The following is a 19377-nucleotide window of genomic DNA, read 5'->3' on the forward strand; positions in this document are numbered from 1 at the left end:
GGCCTTTTCCATTCCGACATGTGGCCTATCGGTAAAATTGGTTCAGCGTAGGCACTAATTAGGGAGTCCACGTGTAGCATGGATCGATCAACGTGTGGCATTTATATTCTTGTGCCTCGCTGCTGCAATGCGTGCGAACATGGAATGGCCCCTGTACTGGAACTCCATGCATGTACATGTACGGGCATTCAAATCAACCGTCCCGTCCAAGCCACCGTCCTCAACATGAAACATGCACCAGTCGACTGGTTTGACTGTATTAGCGACGAGACTTCTCAAACTGTATGCAAGTTTGCTCTTCTGCATAGTCTGAATGAGAGGTGTTTTGGGTGGACCAGTGAGTCCTTCTTACGTGGAACCATCTTTGTAGCAAGTCGCGGATGAACTCGACAATCTTAGTGATAGGTAACTCTATAGCCTCTCGAAGGAGGACATTTACCGACTCAGCGCTATTGTCGTCATGTTTTCATATCTTCTACAACTTGGTAGCATCGGGCCCACCGTCTACCCCATTTCTTGTAAGTATTTGCAAGTGAACCCGATCCAACCGATAGTATCTGGTTCCAGTATATGTGAATGTGACTTCCGATACGCATACGCTGCATCCTGATACAATTTGTAAAATGCAGCATTCTTGAATCAAGTCTTTATGTTTTCCCTAGGTGATAAGTGCATATAACATGGAATGCGTCCGGGAATATCTCACTTGTTGCATGGTGATACTTACATGTCGATCAGATATGAATACAAAGTTCTGTGGGTGTCCGATCATGTCCTTCAAGTTCTTCATAAAACACTTCCACGATGCAATCGCTTTCGTTGTCTACAATCGCGAATGCAAGTGGATATATTTGATTATTCCCGTCCAGGCGCACCTATTAGTAGCACTCCTCTGAACTTCCCCTTCAAATGTGTGCCATCAACCATAATTACAAACGCCTTGTGATTGACTAAAACCCTCTAATGCTGGCACCCAATGCCATGAACAGGTATTTGAAGCGAACCTTCAGTCTCGATGTGGAAAATAGTACCTGGATTCTCTATTTTTATCGCTTTACCGTACGCATGGAGATGCATGTAGGAGTCCTCCGATCCCCCTAACAATAGCGTATGCTAACTCTCGTGCTCGATGGGCCTTGTCATAACTTATGTTCACCCGAACTCTTTTCGCGGACATCCTCCTTAATATGCTTTATCTTGTAAATACGACTGGTTCTAGCAACTCTATCCTAATAAGATTCGCTACGACCCAGCTGCTAGCCTGTTTGTGTCGGTTCACAGTGTCAATCGTGCAGGTTGTGTGCATCTACATACTTGATGTACAAAATATCGAAGATTTACCGACGGAGTGGGCTGCAACCCTCCAATTGCATGTATGTCGATGCAGCGAACAACGAACTTTGATTTAGTTGACCTACTGGCCTTGTATTCACGATTGACTGTGCACCTGCAACAAATTGAACAAGATATATGATGACAAATTAAGCAGATAGAGAAACGGAAACATGCAAGTAGTTCAAAAATTAATAATTAACATGATACATAATCACGGATTAAGAAGATAGAGAAAGGGAAACACGCAACTAGTTGAAAATACAAATGTAAAACACTGTAATTTTTCTCGATCTCGATGTTTCTCGATTTTGCTCTACTATTTCACACCCTATAATTGCAAATCAATGAAGCTTCTCTCGTTCTCGATATTTCTCGCTCTCAATCTTTCTAGCTCTCGATGTTCTAGCTCTCGATATTTCTAGCTCTGGATTTTCAAGTTCACTGTATCGATCACGATGATTCTCGATTTCGCTCTTCCTATTGCACACTCATGATAATTGTAAATCACTGGAGATTCTCTCGTCCTCGATATTTCTCGCTCTCGATCTTTCTAGCTCTCGATGTTCTAGCTCTCGATATTTCTAGCTCTCGATTTTTCATGTTTACTGTATTTCTCAATCTCATTTTTGGCTCTGGCTATTTCAACATCAGCCCCCCAGTATTATTGGTTTTCAAAAACAAGATTTTCTCCTTCATCGATTCATTTCCATGGCGCCAATTACGTATTATTTTTTTCTTCTCTGAAAGCCCTAGATGTGCAGTGTAAAAAATCCACAAAAATAGCAAAAGAGACAGACGAACAATAGCTAAAATAGTGGAAATTAAAATGAAAATCTTAAGCAATTCGAGAGATAAATGCATTAACCCAAAGTTAACGATGAAATCTCCTTCGTTGTAATCTGCTACCAAAATCACTTCGTCTCACCGCTTGAAGACGACAGGGTCAGAGTTACCTTAAAGAGTCGCAATCGAAATACGAAGGAGAACGAGAACGAGATTTAGAGAAATGTAATTTCAATCGCAGGTGAAGACAGTCAAATTTGAGTCGAGTGAAGAATGCTACAGTGTGAGTGCGATAAAGATGGAACGGACGTGGGAAAATTGAAAGTTCCGACGATTCGTATTACCCAAGTAAGGTAGGAGGGAATTACATGAGGTTTATTTTGTCAATTTCCCCAATATTCAGGTCAGATTCCGATGTCCTCCGTCGCCGTCGTTTGTTAGACGAAGACGGTGATGATCGGATCGGAATATATCTAGATCTGCTCCCCATATCACCACCCGAATTCTTAGAACCCGTGAGTACAATGAATCCACGCGAATAAACGTATATCAAATCACGATTATCACGAATTCCTCGTGAAAAACGTGTGATATCACTGACCAATAACCCAAAGGAAGCAAATGGATGGAATCCGCATTCGCCAATGGGAAAAAAATTCCTCCTATTTTACTAGACGAAGTTGAAGAACAACTTCAATTTCTTCCTCCAACAGCCATGGCGGAAGTGGGGATGCTGAGCAGAGATCAACGATGGTCGCTCACGGGGAAGGCCGCTCTCGTCACCGGCGGAACCCGCGGAATAGGGTTTGTTCAATACTCGCTCATTTTCTTCAATCCAAATTAAAATTAAACTCTAAATCCTAAACCCTAGTTCCGATCCTCTGTTTTTTTTCTCTGTTTTACGATTTTAGGCGTGCCATTGTGGAAGAATTAGCCGCACTCGGGCCAGTGTTCACACTTGCTCTCGTAACCAGGTGGAGCTTGATCAAATCCTGCAACAATGGCGGAATCAGGGCTTTCAAGTGAGCGGATCCGTCTGTGATGTGCTTGTCAAAGAACAGAGGGAGAAACTGATTGAAACTGTTTCCTCTCTGTTTGGTGGCAAACTCAATATTCTGGTAAAATCTACTCTTCAATTAGTTGAAAACTGATCAAGGGGTTGAGTTTGTGATGGGTTTTGTTTTTTTTTTTTTCAATCTAGCTAGGTTAATAATGCTGGGTTGAGTTTGTTCAAGAGTAGCACAGCAGTTACAGAGCAAGACATTTCATGTGTTATGGGTACAAATTTTGAGGCATCATTCCATTTTTCTCAACTTGCACATCCATTACTGAAAGCCTCAGAATCTGGAAACATTGTGTTCATCTCCTCAGTTGCAGGCGTCACTTCCTTTCCATTTGGTACTCTGTATTCAGCTTCTAAAGGTATAAAGTTTGACCTTCCCAATGTTTCTTTGTTCTTTCACTGATTCATCTAATCTTATTATCCTTCAAAACCATTTGATGGTCATTAATAGGAATAAATTTAAAGCATGGTGGTAGATAGCAAGTACTTAGTTAGAACTTAATATTTGTACAGATTTAATTCACACTCGAATGTAGCGAGGTTGGATGGTTGTCTGGTGAGATTAGTGAAGGTAGCCCAATACTAACTAAAATCCAAAAAGAAAAGTTACTTCAAAGTTAAACATTGCATTTTCTTCTCTTGGCTATCATTGAGTGTAAAAAACTGTTGGGAATACGATCAGAGTTAACCCGATGACCAAAATTGAGGAGAGTTCTCTTCTACTTTCAACTCCTAAAGAGATTTGGGATGTTGCTCAAGACATATTCTCTCATTAGGAAAACATGATTCTTCGTAGGGCATTAAACTTGATGCTCCAGCAACGCTGAAACTTGGCCCAAAATGCTTAAAATGAGTGAATTTTGTATACTTTTGGAAATAATACTAGATGGCTCACTCTCATGAGCTTTCTTTTCTTGAATGGTTGTTGCTTAGTCTAAATCACTTGCATGAGAGAAGAGACTTTGAAGTGTAGAAAGATATAAGTATATAATAGACAATGTTATACCGTTGTGTAAATGTAGAAGGTCGATTGTCTCTAACAAAACCATGGAAGGGCTGACACTTTTTTCTTTTCTTTTTTGTATTTGATTATGATCTGATTATGATCTGATTATGATATTACTAAGTGAAGTAAATTGGTATATGTTTGTGAAGGGGCCATAAATCAGATAACAAAGAACTTGGCATGTGAATGGGCAAAGGATAACATTCGTGCAAATACAGTGGCACCATGGGTGATCAACACTCGTGGAGATGCTCCACTCGTAACCCCTTCACTATGCCATTTTATTATCACTAGAAACAAATTTGAATGGATTTTAAACATGAACATGAAACATGTTTTGCAGAATCCGATGGAGAAATACGCCATGGATCGGGTACTTGCTGTTACTCCGATGAAACGTGTTGGAGAGCCGAAAGAAATTTCGTCGGTTGCTGCATTTCTTTGCCTTCCGGCTGCATCATATATTACTGGCCAAGTCATTTGTGTTGATGGGGGCCATACTGTATTTGCTTACTCTCTTGGCTAATGTTTGAGATCTAAAAAATTCTATGTTAGGGACAATTTTCTCAGTTCAATGATGGAATAGTTTGTCTTTGTCTACCCTTTTGGCACGCCTTAGCATTGAGTTTCCAGTCTTGTCACTTTTCGACCTCTTTAAGCACTTCTTTGAGCACTTATCACGATCAATTCCTTTTTCAAATCCTGTGGCAGCTGCACGAGCCTTTCTTGCATGCCATGACCTACGAATGGGAAGAATCCTAGAACAAAATGAGAGGTAGCTAACCAACTTCTAGAAGAGACATAATTGATTGCATTAATTTCAGTAGCTATGCCATCCACGGAATTTAAAGAACCTAAAAGAGCAAGATACGAATTTGAGAGGTTTAAATTCTTCAATTCTTTGAAGCAAAGGAAAAGAAGCAAAGGAGGATTAGGAAAACAACAAAAGTAATACATTCATCAATGTTGTCAAAAAGCAATATATTTCTTTGGGGCTGGTAAGATGATAGGTAAATGAGTTTCACTCTGGGCCTTTCCTTAGGTGGAGGGCGAAGAAGGGTCTCCGGAGGTGAGATACCACTCTGAAAAGGGACAGTCTCAGGTAGACAGTTTCTATGGGTCGTAGGCCTCCCAAAAGGTAACGGAGGTGTGCATGCAAAGGTTTCCTCGGGCCAGACGGAGATTGGTCCTCGAGTGCAAAAGCAGAAGGGAGCTTAACTGCAAGACCTACCCGTCGAGCAGGAACGAACCGAGTGGAAGGGCCGTTTATTCTTCCAAATTTTTTACACTAAATTTTCCACTTCAAAAATCAAATGGACACTGAACTCATGTATTAGGGACGTGCTCTTTTATTATAGTTTATTGTTTTTATGATTGCTTTTGTTTAATTTTTATTATGTATAATATTTATTTTTCTAAATTTTCACAATGAATTTCAAAGAAGTACCAAAAATGGTTGAAAAGTTTTTCTCACAGTTGATTCTCGATATTTCAATGTATGGTATTAGAGAAAATTGACAAAATATAATATATCTTGTATTTAAGGTTGAAAAAAAATGTCATAGTTCAGCATTAATTGGCATATATGTCCAATCAAAAAATTGTAAGTTTGATTCTACCAACATATGTTGTACTAAAAAAGAAAAAAAATCGTCTTGTACTTAGACATTAAAAACAGAGAATTTTATTATGGAAATTGTCATTTCTATACCTTTATTTTAGAAGTTTGGGTGGTTTTCTCAAACTTTATTTTTTATTTTTTTGCACTTCGTGACGTAAAATACCTTTTGAAATTACTTTGTATTTACCTATTTGTTAAGGATTAAAAAAAAAAGGAAGCAAGTCTTGTGTGTATACCCTACCAGAATTATTTGGGATTTTTTAAAATAATGTTTCTATAAAACTAATTCCAAATATATACCATCTACCAAATTATTTCCAACGATAATGTTTGAAAAATTGTAGCCAATCTCTAGGAGGTAGAAAGTAATTTTAAAGTGCACTTTTATGTCTGGAAGGACAAAAAAAAAGTTGGGAGAAAACGACCCAAACTTAGAAAAAACTTTGGAGTACAGAAATAACAATTTCTCTGATAATTTTAGTAGGTCATGCATTTCTTCTAAGTCCGTACCCTTGGTGAAATATCTTAGTTGTTTCTTTTTTAGTACAACAATTTGGGGATATGGGAGATCGAACCTCCAATTTCGAAGGAAGGAGTACATGGCAATAATTATTGGGCTATGCTCATGTTGGCAGTAAAATATCTTACTTAAATAAACTTAGGTTGTTCTTTTCCTAATGTTGAATGGGAACTGGTCGAATAAGTAGGGACACGACTCGATCCTTTGTTTCTTGATGCTCTATGCCATGCCCATGTCCATCTCGATGTTGATACATGCACTGAGCCATTCGAGCAAGATTTTTAGCCATCTCAATGAACACTTGAGAGAAGACGCAATTCTCAGCTTCAACTTTGTTTAATTTCTTCCATGCATCGTCTATTAAATGTCTTATATAATCACGAGCATCATTCTCCATGACTTCATTGTCCTTCATGTAGCATTGTATTGATTTTGGGACGTCTCCTCTTTCTAGCTCATCCTTACGTTCATCGTATGAACGTATTAGCTCAACGAAATTGGTAAAATATATGAGAGAGAATTAAATATAATTAGATTGTATTTTAATAAATTGGAAAAGTTTCTTTTTGGGTTTGTAAGCAGAATGCAAACAAAGTTTCACACTGGTTACGAAAGAGCATGATCGATGGTATATAAGAGAAGACAATTATCTATGAAGCTATTTTGAGTGAAACAAAAAACAAAGCCGTAAATATTATGTCCAAAGGTAAGAATCATTAAAAGTTCGTTTGTAATTTACAAAAAGAGATTGAGATTTTTTTTTTTTTTTTTTTTTTTTTTTTTTTTTTTTTTTGCCTAAGAGCCTCTCTTTGTGGTTTCCTCAAGTAATTTATTTTAGAACTCTATAATTAATCTCTTCTTTTACAACTTATAATTTATAAACAAAGTGATTAATCTACATACTTTGTAATTATAAAATTTTAGTCCACTTCCTTTCATGTGTAGCCATGTTTTTTTAAAGTATGCATTTAATTTCATAATAATCTTAATTTTGTATTATTTTATGGGATAGTTGCAAATATGACAAAAATATTTAGTAAAATTAGCAAAATAGCAACCAACATTTAGTTTTTCAAATATAACACTTTTTTTTAATGGAGGTCCAATTTTAAAATGACAACTTTACCCAAATGATATACATCTATAATATATCTGTAATATATTTGACTACTGATATATGTATGTGATATACATCTGATATACTACTAATATGCCAAAGCGAGCATACCTCAGCGATAATTGGCATATACTTCAAACCGAGAGGTTGTGAGTTCGAATCCCCTCCCCAACATGTTGAACTAAAAAAAAGAAAAAAAATATACTACTACTGATATGAGTATCTGATATACTATTGATATGCGTATTTGATATATCATTGTTATAAGTAAAACTTTGTGCTATATTTGAAAATTTTAAAAAACAGGCGACCTATTTTGAAAAACATAAGACATCTTACTACAATTTTTCTATTTTGTATTTAATATGATGAAGGGTCGCATACCGATGATGTTCCTAGATCATTAGCGAGTCGTAGAATTGTTGACGACCAACGGATTATATCAGCATATTCCACCAAGCTCTCCAAATCATCCATTACAATTGGAGATGTCGCAAAAACATACCCATGAACTAATATAACTGGTCCTGATATTGAAATCCATGCATTGTCCAAATATTGTTGCAGCGTTGCTTTATAACCAATATAATACCATTTTGCCTCCTGCATATATGCTTTGCACAAATCTACCCACTGTACCATTAAATTATTTTGATAAGAGTAAAATTAGAGAGTTATTTCTTCAATCTTGACACACGTTAAGAAGCTAGAAAGTTAATAAAAGGTTCAGTGGTTTGTACCACTTTCTTAAGATATTTGATGACGTCAACTCCTTTATCTCTAAGTGCTTCAAAAGCCATCTCATTTATAGAATTGTGGAGAAAAAGAAAGCATAGTTTCATGTAGTATGGAAGTTGGTTCATTGCTGCAAGATCCCATCTGAAATTACCATTTAGAAGAGAATTAAAGATTTATTTACTGCAAAATGAAGACTAGTAAGAATTAAATAAAGTTTCATGTAGTATGGAAGTTGGTTCTTGCAGCAAGATCCCAGCAAGGTCTCCTTCCCTCTGCGGTAAGGAGATCGGTTTCTTTGATCTTGCGGGTCAAAGGATGGCGGATGAATTGCTAAGGGCTTGTTTGGTAATGTTCCCGTTTCTTATTTCTCATTTTCAATTTTCTTAAGAAGTCTAAGCATTTTGAACCTAACTATGTTTCTTGTTTCTCATTATCAAGTTTCTGCTTTCTTGTTCCTATTTCCAATTTGTTCCAAAACATAAATAAAAAGATTGTTTCATCATACTTTAATTCATGAAGGTTAGGAAAATGCAATTCATTTTTCTTTATTAAAAATTAAAAAACAGAAACGTTACAGCTAAACGAGCCCTAAATTCACCAAGTTGAGAGGATGAAACTGACGGGAAGAGGAAAAAGGGAAGCATTTTGAAATTGAGCATAATGTGATCTCTGCGTATGATGACAACCTCAAGTTTGCGTTGGTTTGTAAGATTGTAACAACGAAATTGATCAATGTTGAAATTTTTAACACAATGATGCCAAGAATTTGGAATTTGGAGAACGTGAAGACACTAGGGGTGTGGGAAAGAATGTTTTTAGCTTCAGATCATAGACCAATTTTGGCTAATTAGATAGCTGAGGATAGGGTTGGCGTTTATAACAGGAATAGGCGCAAACCCCAACACTTCGAGGAATTATGGACCTCGTTTGGGGAATGTAAAGAGATTGTTCAAAGAGTGTTGGTTGGTAGGGAAAGTTCGAAGGGGATATTTGATAACTCTCCAAAAGAGAGTTATTTGTGCAAGAATTTCATATAAATTAGCTAAGGATAGCCACACTAACACTCATTCTATACTGATTTTTATGCAAATAATGTTTTACATTCATTAACATCTTTATCTTAATAGACAATGCTGAGAGTTATGAAGAATTGCCTAATTTTGAATGTTTTACTACAGCATTGTTGATGTTGCAGCATCGGAAGCAAAAAGGCAGAAAAGGCAGAGTTGACGATGACAACTTTTACCCGAAAAATTACTGCATTAAAACGGAAAAATACATGTTATGCTAAGCTGGGCCCACTTTATCATTTGCGTTACCCAAAAATCAAGAGGGGTATAAAAGCTTGTATTTGAGGGGTGCCTCCAACATTCCCCGTCCCATCACTTCACTCTCACTTGAAGAAAGCTCCCAAGAAACCGTTGAAGAAGACAACAAAGAGAGAAGAGTTGCTGTTGTTCTTCATTTTCTTCTTCTTCTGTACTCTTTAGTGCACGAGTTTTGTATTTTCTTCTTCCCTTTTCTTGTATGACATTGAGTAGCTAAGTTTATTTGTAAGGGGAGGATGTTGTGAACTTGTTCTTAGGCTATAAACAACTTCAACTCCGTATATATACGGAGTTGAAGTTGTTTTTAACGTTTTATTTTCAATGTGCTTGGCCAACATATTAGAATATCTTCTTATTAACTCTTGGAAAATTGTAATAGGAAGTGTTTGGCTTCAACTCGTGTTAGATCTACTTGAGTTTATAGTGTGGGTACTTAGGAATAAGACTCACCTATCAAGGTTATAAATTGAGTATATGTGTTGTCAAGTTTGTCTAAAAACATAAATGGTAGAAAATCTGGAAATCTGGGAAGATTTTGTGTCTATTTGGCTAGTATATCAACATCGTTAATGCTGCAGCATCGTTAGAGTAGCCTAGAAAAAGTCCCATAAACTCTTCCCCCTCACCCTTTTAAACATCAGTATTTAATCTCTTATTTGCACACTTTCCTTTAATCAGTTTGGTTCTGTTTGGTTCTTACCTGTTTTTTCTTAGCAAATCATCTATGCACTATTTTGTTTGGGTTCCTTTAGTTTTTTTTGTTCAAAACATATTTTGTTAATTTATTTATTTTCTTAAGTAATTGTTGAAGTGTTTAGTTATCAATCTGTGTGGATACGATCTTTTTATCACTTGCTACAATGGTTGTGTACACTTGCACACAAGGGTTCTAAGCCGTACCAGCAATATTCTTTCAGAAGAAGCTGGATGCTTGTATCAATGACCTTTTGAGATGGAACAAAGAATGGTTAGGGGTTCTATCCGCGAAGCTATTCCAAGAAAAGAATAGGAAATTCACAAGTTGCCCCTTCTGGATAACATGAATGGTAGAAGTTTTATGTGGACGACTGAAAGAGAATTTGAAAAGCTTCGTGAGGAAGAGGCAGTGGTCTAAGGAAGATTGACTAAAGTGCACGGACAAAAATACAAAATGGTTCCACATCAGAGCTAGTCAAACGGAGGAAATCAAACTGAATTAAGGGGCTCTTAAGATGAGGCAAGCAATTGGGAAGAAAATGAGGAGAAGATTGGAAATATAGCGGTGGAGTACTTTAAACAACTATTTTCTTATAGTAAGCTGAGCATGTAAGTTATAAATGATGAGTTGGAAGTAATCCTGAATAAGATCTCGGCCGACCAGAACTACAAGCTTTCAAAGGAGTTCACACTTGACGAGATTAGTTTGGCCATTAAAGATATGCATCCCATGAAAACTTCCGGCCTGGACGGGATTCAAGCCATTTTCTATCAAACGTATTGAGACATTGTCGGAGACGAAATGAGTGGCATCTGCTTGAGGTTCTAAATAGTAATTTAGTTGTGGGACAACTTAATAATACATCCATTGTCCTAATCCCAAAGTGAAAAAAGATGTATGAAAGATTTCAGACCAATTAGTCTTTTCAATGTAATCTACAAAATCATTGCGAAGACTTTGGCTAATAGATTGAAACAGGCCTTGGATGGCATCATCTCTCCAACCTAATCGATGTTTGGACCTGATTATAGTAATCTACTACTAGGGTTTGAACGCATTCATTCCTTGCAAAATTAAAAGTGGGTAAAGTGGGAGCAACAACGCTTAAGCTTGATATATTTGAAGGCTACGATAAAGTGGAATGGAAGTTCTTGAGACTGGTAATAGGAAAGATGGGGTTTTGCGACAGATGGATCGATCTTATAATGAATTGCATGAAATCGCTCAACTTTTCGATTCTTATAAACGGAATGCCTGGGACGTCTTTCAAGCCAAACAGAGGACTTAGACTAGGAGATCCTTTATCCCTTTACCTTTTTTCTTTTGGGTTATAAAGGTTTATCTGCTTTTCTCACACGAGAAGAAGAGAAACACAATTTTAATGCCTTTCGTATTAATAAATATTGTCTTTCTCTCACTCATTTATTATTATTATTATTATTTTGCATACGACAGCCTTATTTTATTAAGTGCAACTTGGAAAGATCGTCAAACAATTAAAGGGATTCTTAATACCTATAAGAAGGCTTCGGGTCCAACCATCAATTTTGAGAAGTCCCTATTTATGACAAGCAAAAACACGAGGGCAGACAATGATCGACTATATTGGAATATAACTTAATGTCCCTTTCTCTGCTCAGTTGGGACAGTTCTGCGATTGCCATCTCAAGTTTCTAGAAATAGGTGTCAAGTCTCTAACTGCTTGAAAGACATGCTCGAGAAGGATGGAAAGGAAAGTTTTTTCGATGGGTGGAAAAGAAGTTCTGATTAAGGTGGTAGCTCAGACAATCCCCACTTATAGCCTTAACTGTTTTAAACTTCCAACCTCTCTTTGCAATGAATTTCATTCCATTTCTCCCGCTTTTGGTGGGGTCGACTACTGAGGACAGGAAAATTCATTGGCAAAGTTGGAAGCATCTATGCATCAAGAAGGATTAAGAGGGAACGACCTTTCTATACATCACTTCTTTCAACTAGGAAATGTTAGCGAAACACAGTTGGAGGATCTTGAGACATCCGAATAGTCTTTTGGCAAGAACTCTTAGGGGAGAGTATTTCAAGACAAGGTCTTTCATGAAGGCTAAACTGGGAAACAAACCTTCTTATACTTGGAAAAATATTCTCTGGTGTCGTAAGCTCTTCGAAAAAGGTATCGTTGGCGGGTTGGAAATGGCCACAGTATTCTATAGGTTCGGATCCCTGGATACCATGAGAAGGCACATCTAAACCCATCTATGTCCTTAATAGTATAAGAGAGCTTTCAGTTGCTTGGCTAAAATAAGAAGGGGGAAATTAGGATGACGAAAAGATCAACATTACTTTTAAGGTAGAGCAAATCTTTCAAACCCATCTACCTAGAGGCAACTTGGATGACAAGATCATTTGGGGGCTAGACAAGAAGGAGATTTTCTCTGTTAAAACTGCTTATCACCTCAGAATGAATGTTCAAAATGAGATGGACAAAATCTTACTCTAATATAAATATTCAAAATAGTTGTGGAAAGCAGAGGTGGCGCCTAAAATAAAAATAACGTGTTGGAGGTTTGTGAAGGACATTATTCCTACAAAAACTAATCCCTGCAAGAAAGGAATCTCTACTAATTTGTGTTGTGTTTTTTGCAGGGAGGATGAAGAAATGACAATTCATCTGTTTGGGATTGTAAGGTAACAAAACCGCTTAGAAATATTTTTTTGAATCCTGATTTGGGTCTTTTTGTAATTGACAAGAGAAGCTGGAAAACCTGGGACTATTGGGATAGGATGCTGGATAATACGACCATGGACGAGTTGGAGGTGTTTATGATCATATGCTCGTGGGCGATTTGGACGCATGGAAATTATAATGTGATCTTCAAAGGGAGCAACCTAGTTCGCAAGTTCTTCTCAACAATATTAGGAAAATTATTGTTGAAAATGGTACCATATTGGAGTCGCAAACGCTTAGCACAGTCATAATTCACAAAATCAACGCAACTCCAAAACCAAAAATAAATAGCAAACCCCCTTTTTCATATTTGGACGTTGAGTGCCAACGCGACTTGATCGAAGACTCATAAGAAAAGGGGTTTGGGTTAAGTGTTGCGAAATTGGGAAGGTGTTGTCATCTTGTAGGCATTCGTTTCATTGGCGTTCAAAATAGTGTGAAGATGTTGGAGGTCATGACTATCTTGGAGGGCCTGTGGAATCTCCTTTGATGGGTGTCTTACCCAATTCAAGTATAGATTGATTCGATTGAGGTGGTGAAATTACTGTGTTTATGCAAGGATATGCACAACAGTGTATTTCAGATTGCAGCTCGAACTCGGCCTCCGGACCGATCTGAACACTTGGGCGGACCTGCACAAAAGGGTGAGCACTCCGACAATCAAGTCAGTATAGGTCGGATTCCCAGTTTAGTTCGAGGCCAGAAATCATCGTACCTGATCGTGGAGTGAAGTCCTCTACTTATGGGTGGTAGTCCCACTAATCTCGCAACGGTTACACTCGGTAATTTCGGGATCGTCGGTTACGCCCGGTAATCTCGGGACCGACGGTTATGCTCGATAATCACGCCGCTGACAGTAATTCGCATCGGCCCCCACCGAGCTTCCCGGTAGTTCGGACCTCGGCCAGGTTCACCTCGGCCCTCATACTTAGCATCTAACAACGCTAGTAGTGGTGATCTCGGCCGTCCGAGCTGGGCACGACTCATGAGTCATCTTGGAGCACCAATAGGGGTCCTCCACGTGTCTAGGGTATTCTCTTCCCCAAACATTGGCCCCCTCTCTGTCTGGTCCGATCTCGACCTGGCAGAGAAGTTCATTCGATTCGCTTTGGACGCGTGGCGACTTCCTATTCGTGGGAAAATATAACCGTCGCAGAAGATTTATCGTCGGAATATTCAAATATTCCGACGTTTCGGATCTTAGGGAGGATCCTAGCCGCTCGTTGATTACACGTGTACGGTGGGGAAATTCTTCCGACGGGCTATAAATGCCCCCAATCCTTCAGGTCATACCTTACGTTCCCTGAATTCTTGGAGTTCGATCTGAAGGCAGCTCGAACCCTTGGTAGGTCGGTCTCTTCCCTCACTTTCTCTTTCGAACGTAGTTGCCATGTCGTCCTCTTTTAGCAGCAACTTAAGATCCGATGAGGACTTAGCTCATAGGTTAGAGTCCGAGCTCGAGGAGATAGAAAACTTTAGATTCTCCGATGACGGGGAGGATAGTGACGCCTCCACTTCAGGTCAGGGTTTGGAATACCCTTCTAGGATACCTGAGCACTACCTCGGATCCCTTCGTAGGGGGTTCGCTATCTCTGAGAACATCCTCCTCAGGCTTCCGGAGGAGGGGGAGAGAGCTGACAATCCTCCGGAGGGATGGGTCACTCTATACTTCAAAATGTTTGAGTACGGCCTCAGACTTCCCCTTCACCCTTTTGTCCAAGAATTTCTCTTCCGGACTGGGTTGGCTCCGGCCCAAGTGGCCCCCAATGGGTGGGGTGTCATTTTCGCTTTGGCCATCCTTTTTTGGCTACGAGCTCGGGATAGTGAGGAGGCCGAGCTGTTGGACGTAGACCAGCTCCTCGCGTGCTTCGAAGCGAAAAAGATAGCTAAGAAGCCTGGTTGGTTCTATATGTGCGCAAGGAAAGGCGCAGGCGGTATAGTTAAAGGGCCGACCTCCATCAAGGGATGGGTGAGGAAGTGGTTCTACGCTTCTGGGGAATGGCTCGCAAAGGATGAGTCAGGTCGTTTCTTCTTCGACGTCCCCACTAGGTTTGGGAACCTTGGTACGGAGTAGTTCTTGCTTTTTGTAATTTTCTTTTCGGTCATTCAGGTCTAACTCAGATTTTGTCTTCTTGCAGTTTCAATCCGACCAGTCCCCGAGCTTACGCAAGCCTCCTTCGACACGTTGAAATATTACAAGGAGCGCTTTCCGAGGGGTAGGAAGGTCGGAACCTTGGTGACCGACGAGCTGCTGCTTGAGTCCGGGCTGCTAGATTACAACCCTGCAGTTCGTCCCATCGAATCCTCAAGGCCGAACTCTGAACTTGGTATGCCGAGCTTGCCTCCCCCCTTTTTCCTCTAACCTTGTGTTGACCCCTGTTTTTATTTTGCAGCCATGGTTTGCGGATTTGCAAGCAGCGTGAAGCGCAAGTCCAAGGGCCGAGCCCATGCTCTTGAGGCCGCCCAGAGTTCGAAACCTGCCGCCCCTGCTGTGGCAGGGCCTGCTTCGGAAGATCCAGCCCCAGTGATCGAGCTGGAGTCTTCTGGGGGTCCCTCGAGGGAGAAGCGCCCCAGGGATCAGACCGAGGCGGTGGACGCCCTGCCTTTGGGCGATGAGGTGAGGGAGGAAGCCCCTCTGAAGCGAAGAAGGAAGAAAAAGAAGGTGATCTCCCCCTTGGAGGCCGGAGCTTGCGGGGTCTTGCTTGCAAGTTTCGCAGATTGGGTGGACGATCCTGCGGCCAGGATGGGCGGGACGTCCGATGTGACGGCACGGTTCAGAGTTCAGCCGTCAAGTGCCGGGTTGAGGGACCAGGTGTCCCGCATTTCGGCTGCAAGTTTGAACCGCTGCTTAAGGAGGGCGTCCAAATTTGTGAGCGACCCAGGGTCCGTTCTGCAGAGGACCATCGACTACGCCGCTGAGGTAAGACTGATGCCTATTTTGGCTCAATTTACCTAACAGGTAGCTCGGTCTAACTTTTTTCTTTGTACCTTTTCTCAGGCGTTTGTTGCTTCCATTCAATCGGCTCTGGCTGTAAAGGCCGAGCTGGATGGGAGGGAAGTTCTGGCAGCGAGGGAGAAAGAGGAGTTCTCTGCTGCCTTGGAGGCTGCTTCCTCCACCATGAAGGATGAGCTGCTGAAGGCTCACTCTGAGGTGGAGACTTTGAAGGCCGAGGTGGAGACCCAGGCCGAGCTGCTGAAGAAGGAAGAGGACGGGCGCAAGGCCCAACTCCGAGCTGCCCACGCTATCACCAGGGGCTTGGAGAAGGAGAAGTTCCAACTCCTGAAGGAGAAGGACGACATGCTCCAGGCGCTTGAAGCGAAGGATAAGGAGCTGGAGCATGCGACTGCAGAGCTGGAGACGGCGAAGGAGCGTCTCAGCAATGGAGTCCTACTGGAGGAGTCGTTTAGGCAGCATCCTGACTTCGATGGATTTGCCAAGGACTTCCCTGACTCGGGCTTCAAGTTCCTCATGAAGGGCATTGCTTCCGACATGCCTGACCTTCAGATCGATCTCAGCGGTCTGAAAAGGAGGTATGCCGAGAAGTGGGCGTCTGGGCCTGGCGGCACCTCTGGCCCCCAAGCGTTGGTGGATCAGTATGTCAGAGATCTGGACTCTGACTACTCCGATCTCGAAGAGGACCAGGTCGGCACCGCATAGGAGGGCGCTCCTCAGGCGGACTCTTAGGCGATCATCCTTCATGAGGCTTTTCTCTGTCTCTCTTCTCTTCCTTTTTTGTTTGTAAGTGTCAGGACAGAGCTACAAGGTCTATAAGCCTTGGCTCTGCTCTCCATTCAATAAAGAGGCTCCCATTTGTTTCTACTTTGTTGTCGGCAACATCTTTTCTTCGCTTTTTCTTTGAACTGTCACCTCGCACCTCTTACTTTTGAGGTCGCGCCTTTAATTAAAATAATTTGAAAGTTTGAATTTGCATCTCTGTCTAGCATTCAATGCATTGCACCTTTAACATCGCACCCTTAACTTGAAAACGTTAAAAGGCTAAAATCCTAAGTCCGTAGCTATTCTTCACATCGCTCCTCGTACCCCCAAGTTCAAAGGCTGGACCATTTTGAACTTTTCACATCGTCCCTTTACCTTGAAGGTAGGTGTTTCACATCGTCCCTTTACCTTGAAGGTAGGTTTGAATTTTAAGTTCATCAGCGGTTTTGGCATCGCACCTCGTACCCTTGGGCTTTGGAGGATTGAATTTGAACCGACTGCTGAAATGCGACCGTGTGGGAGTCCGTGGCCCCCATTTAATTTCTGGTCGAACCCGGAATCATGAAATTAAATCATCACATTTATTCCGATCATAATTCTTTTGAAACAGTGTTTACAGATCCATTGAAAACCCTTCCGACATCTCAAGGATAATAACGCTTCAGGTGCTCCGCGTTCCACGGGTGCGCGAGGACGTCTCCTTGCAGATCGGCCAATACGTACGTCCCAGGTCGGACTATGCCCTTGACCTCAAACGGGCCCTCCCAGGCCGGATCAAGGGCACCCACATGTGTTTGGACCCTCGTTAAGACCAGATGTCTGACCTGAAAGACCCGAGGTCGAACGCGGGCATTGTAATGTCTGGCCATTCTGCCCTGATATTCCGCCAGGCGTAGCTGGGCCATTGCTCTTCTTTCTTCCAACAAGTCGAGGTTGAGGAGCAGCTCTTCCTCGTTTGCCGTGGGCTCGTAATGCTCTACTCTGTCAGATGGCATGCCGATCTCAACCGGGACTACAGCTTCGGAGCCGAAGGCCAGGGAGAACGGGGTCTCACCCGTCGATTCTCTTTGGGTGGTCCGGTACGACCATAGAACCTCTGGTAGCTCCTCGGCCCACCTGCCTTTCTTGGAGTCCAGTCTAAGTTTGATGCCTCGTTTGATGATCTTGTTGACTGTCTCCACCTGCCCATTTGCTTGCGGATGTGCGGGGGACGAGCTAAGGTGACTTATGCCAAGCTTGCTGCAAAAGTCTTTGAACTTGGCGTTGTCAAACTACTTCCCATTGTCTGTCACAATGGCCTGCGGTATACCAAAGCGATATATGATATTTGTCCATACGAAGGACGTGACTCTGGATTCCGTTATGTGGGAGAGCGCCTCGGCCTCGGCCCACTTGGTGAAGTAATCCACAGCAACCACAGCGAACTTGGTCTGGCCCTTGCCCAAAGGGACAGGACCAATGATATCTACCCCCCACTGCGCAAATGGCCACGGGGCCGAGATGGGGGTGAGCAGCTCGGGAGGTTGGTGGATTATGGTTCCGTAGCGTTGGCAATTGTTGCAAGTTCTAACGAACTTCTTGGCGTCCTGGCTGAAGGTCGGCCAATAGTATCCTTGTCGGATCACTTTGGCTGACAGCGACCGGGCGCCTGAGTGATTGCCGCACACTCCTTCGTGGATCTCTCTGAGGACGTACAGGCCCTCTTCAGGGGTTAGGCATCTCAATAGAGGCAGGGAAAAGCCACGTCGGTACAATGCTCCACCTCGGACCACGAACCGAGCTGCCCGCCTTGCCAACTTTCTGCGCTCCTTGGGGTCTTGTGGTGAGTTGCCCCTAATGAAGTCCGCGATCGGGTCCATCTATGAGGATTCTGGAGCGCCGATCTCCATCAGATCTGGCTCTGAGATCGAGGGATTATCTAAGATCTCGACAGGGACCGACCTGGCCAGGTCGGTCTCGTACGCCGATGCTAACTTGGCCAAGGCGTCAGCATTAGAATTTTCTGCTCGCGGAACCCGGCTTACTTCGTAAGTCCGAAACTGGGCGAGGTACGATCTGACCTTGCCCAAATACTTCTCCATTTGGAAGTCTTTGCCTTGGTACTCTTCCTTGATCTGGCTCACAACCAGCTGGGAGTCACTGAAGACCTTAACACAAGAGGCCCCCAATGCTCTAGCGATTCGCAGGCCGGCAATAAATGCTTCATACTCAGCCTCGTTGTTAGAAGTCCGGAAGCCGAACCGCAAGGCATACTCAAATCGCTCGCCTCTTGGTCTGAGCAGGAGGACCCCGGCTCCGCACCCCTTCTCAATGGAGGATCCGTCGACATAGACTGTCCACGGTAGGTCGGACTCGCTCAGCTCGGAAGGTGGTGTGAGCTCGACTATGAAATCTGCCGCTGCTTGTCCTTTCAACGCAGTTCTGGGTTCGAACTGGATGTCGTACTCACTTAGCTCCATTGCCCACTTCATTAGGCGTCCAGAAGCTTCTGGCTTATGGAAGATGCTTTTTAGGGGCAAGTTAGTGAGCACCACCACCGTATGGGCTTGGAAGTATGGTCTAAGCCGTCGGGCCGAGGTGACTAAAGCGAGTGCCAACTTCTCCTTCTGTCTGATGGTGGCGAGATGGGTCGCTGTCTTTTTTGTCATAGTGCCGAGAAGAGAACTGGGCGAGGAACTCCCTTCTCAGCTGAGAGTAGGTCGAGATCGACCTGGCTGGCAGTCTCCGATACAACAATCGCGCGATGC

General features: G+C 42.1%; 1 protein-coding gene and 1 pseudogene across 3 annotated transcripts; one reads left to right on the forward strand and one right to left on the reverse strand.

Moving 5' to 3' along the window:
* The first annotated feature begins 1775 nt into the window (after positions 1-1775).
* Positions 1776-4787, forward strand: LOC111025533 (tropinone reductase homolog). Of its 3 annotated transcripts, XM_022303398.2 has the most exons (5): positions 1776-2922; positions 3030-3236; positions 3324-3540; positions 4337-4446; positions 4531-4787. In XM_022303398.2, the coding sequence occupies exons 1-5, from the start codon at positions 2869-2871 to the stop codon at positions 4711-4713; spliced, it is 771 nt and encodes a 256-aa protein (XP_022159090.2). In that variant the 5' UTR covers positions 1776-2868; the 3' UTR covers positions 4714-4787. The 3 variants fall into 3 exon arrangements, with proteins under 3 accessions (XP_022159090.2, XP_087974377.1, XP_087974379.1); XM_088118251.1 differs by lacking the exon at positions 1776-2922 and having other exon boundaries at positions 3049-3236; XM_088118253.1 differs by lacking the exon at positions 1776-2922 and having other exon boundaries at positions 3095-3236; positions 3320-3540.
* A 1392-nt stretch (positions 4788-6179) lies between these two features.
* LOC148207851 (terpene synthase 10 pseudogene) lies at positions 6180-8497 on the reverse strand (annotated as a pseudogene).
* Between the last annotated feature and the right edge of the window lie 10880 nt (positions 8498-19377).

This window comes from Momordica charantia, unplaced genomic scaffold (assembly GCF_013281855.1).
Source record: "Momordica charantia cultivar OHB3-1 unplaced genomic scaffold, Mcharantia_2.0 BLBB01000049.1, whole genome shotgun sequence".
NCBI lineage: Eukaryota > Viridiplantae > Streptophyta > Magnoliopsida > Cucurbitales > Cucurbitaceae > Momordica > Momordica charantia.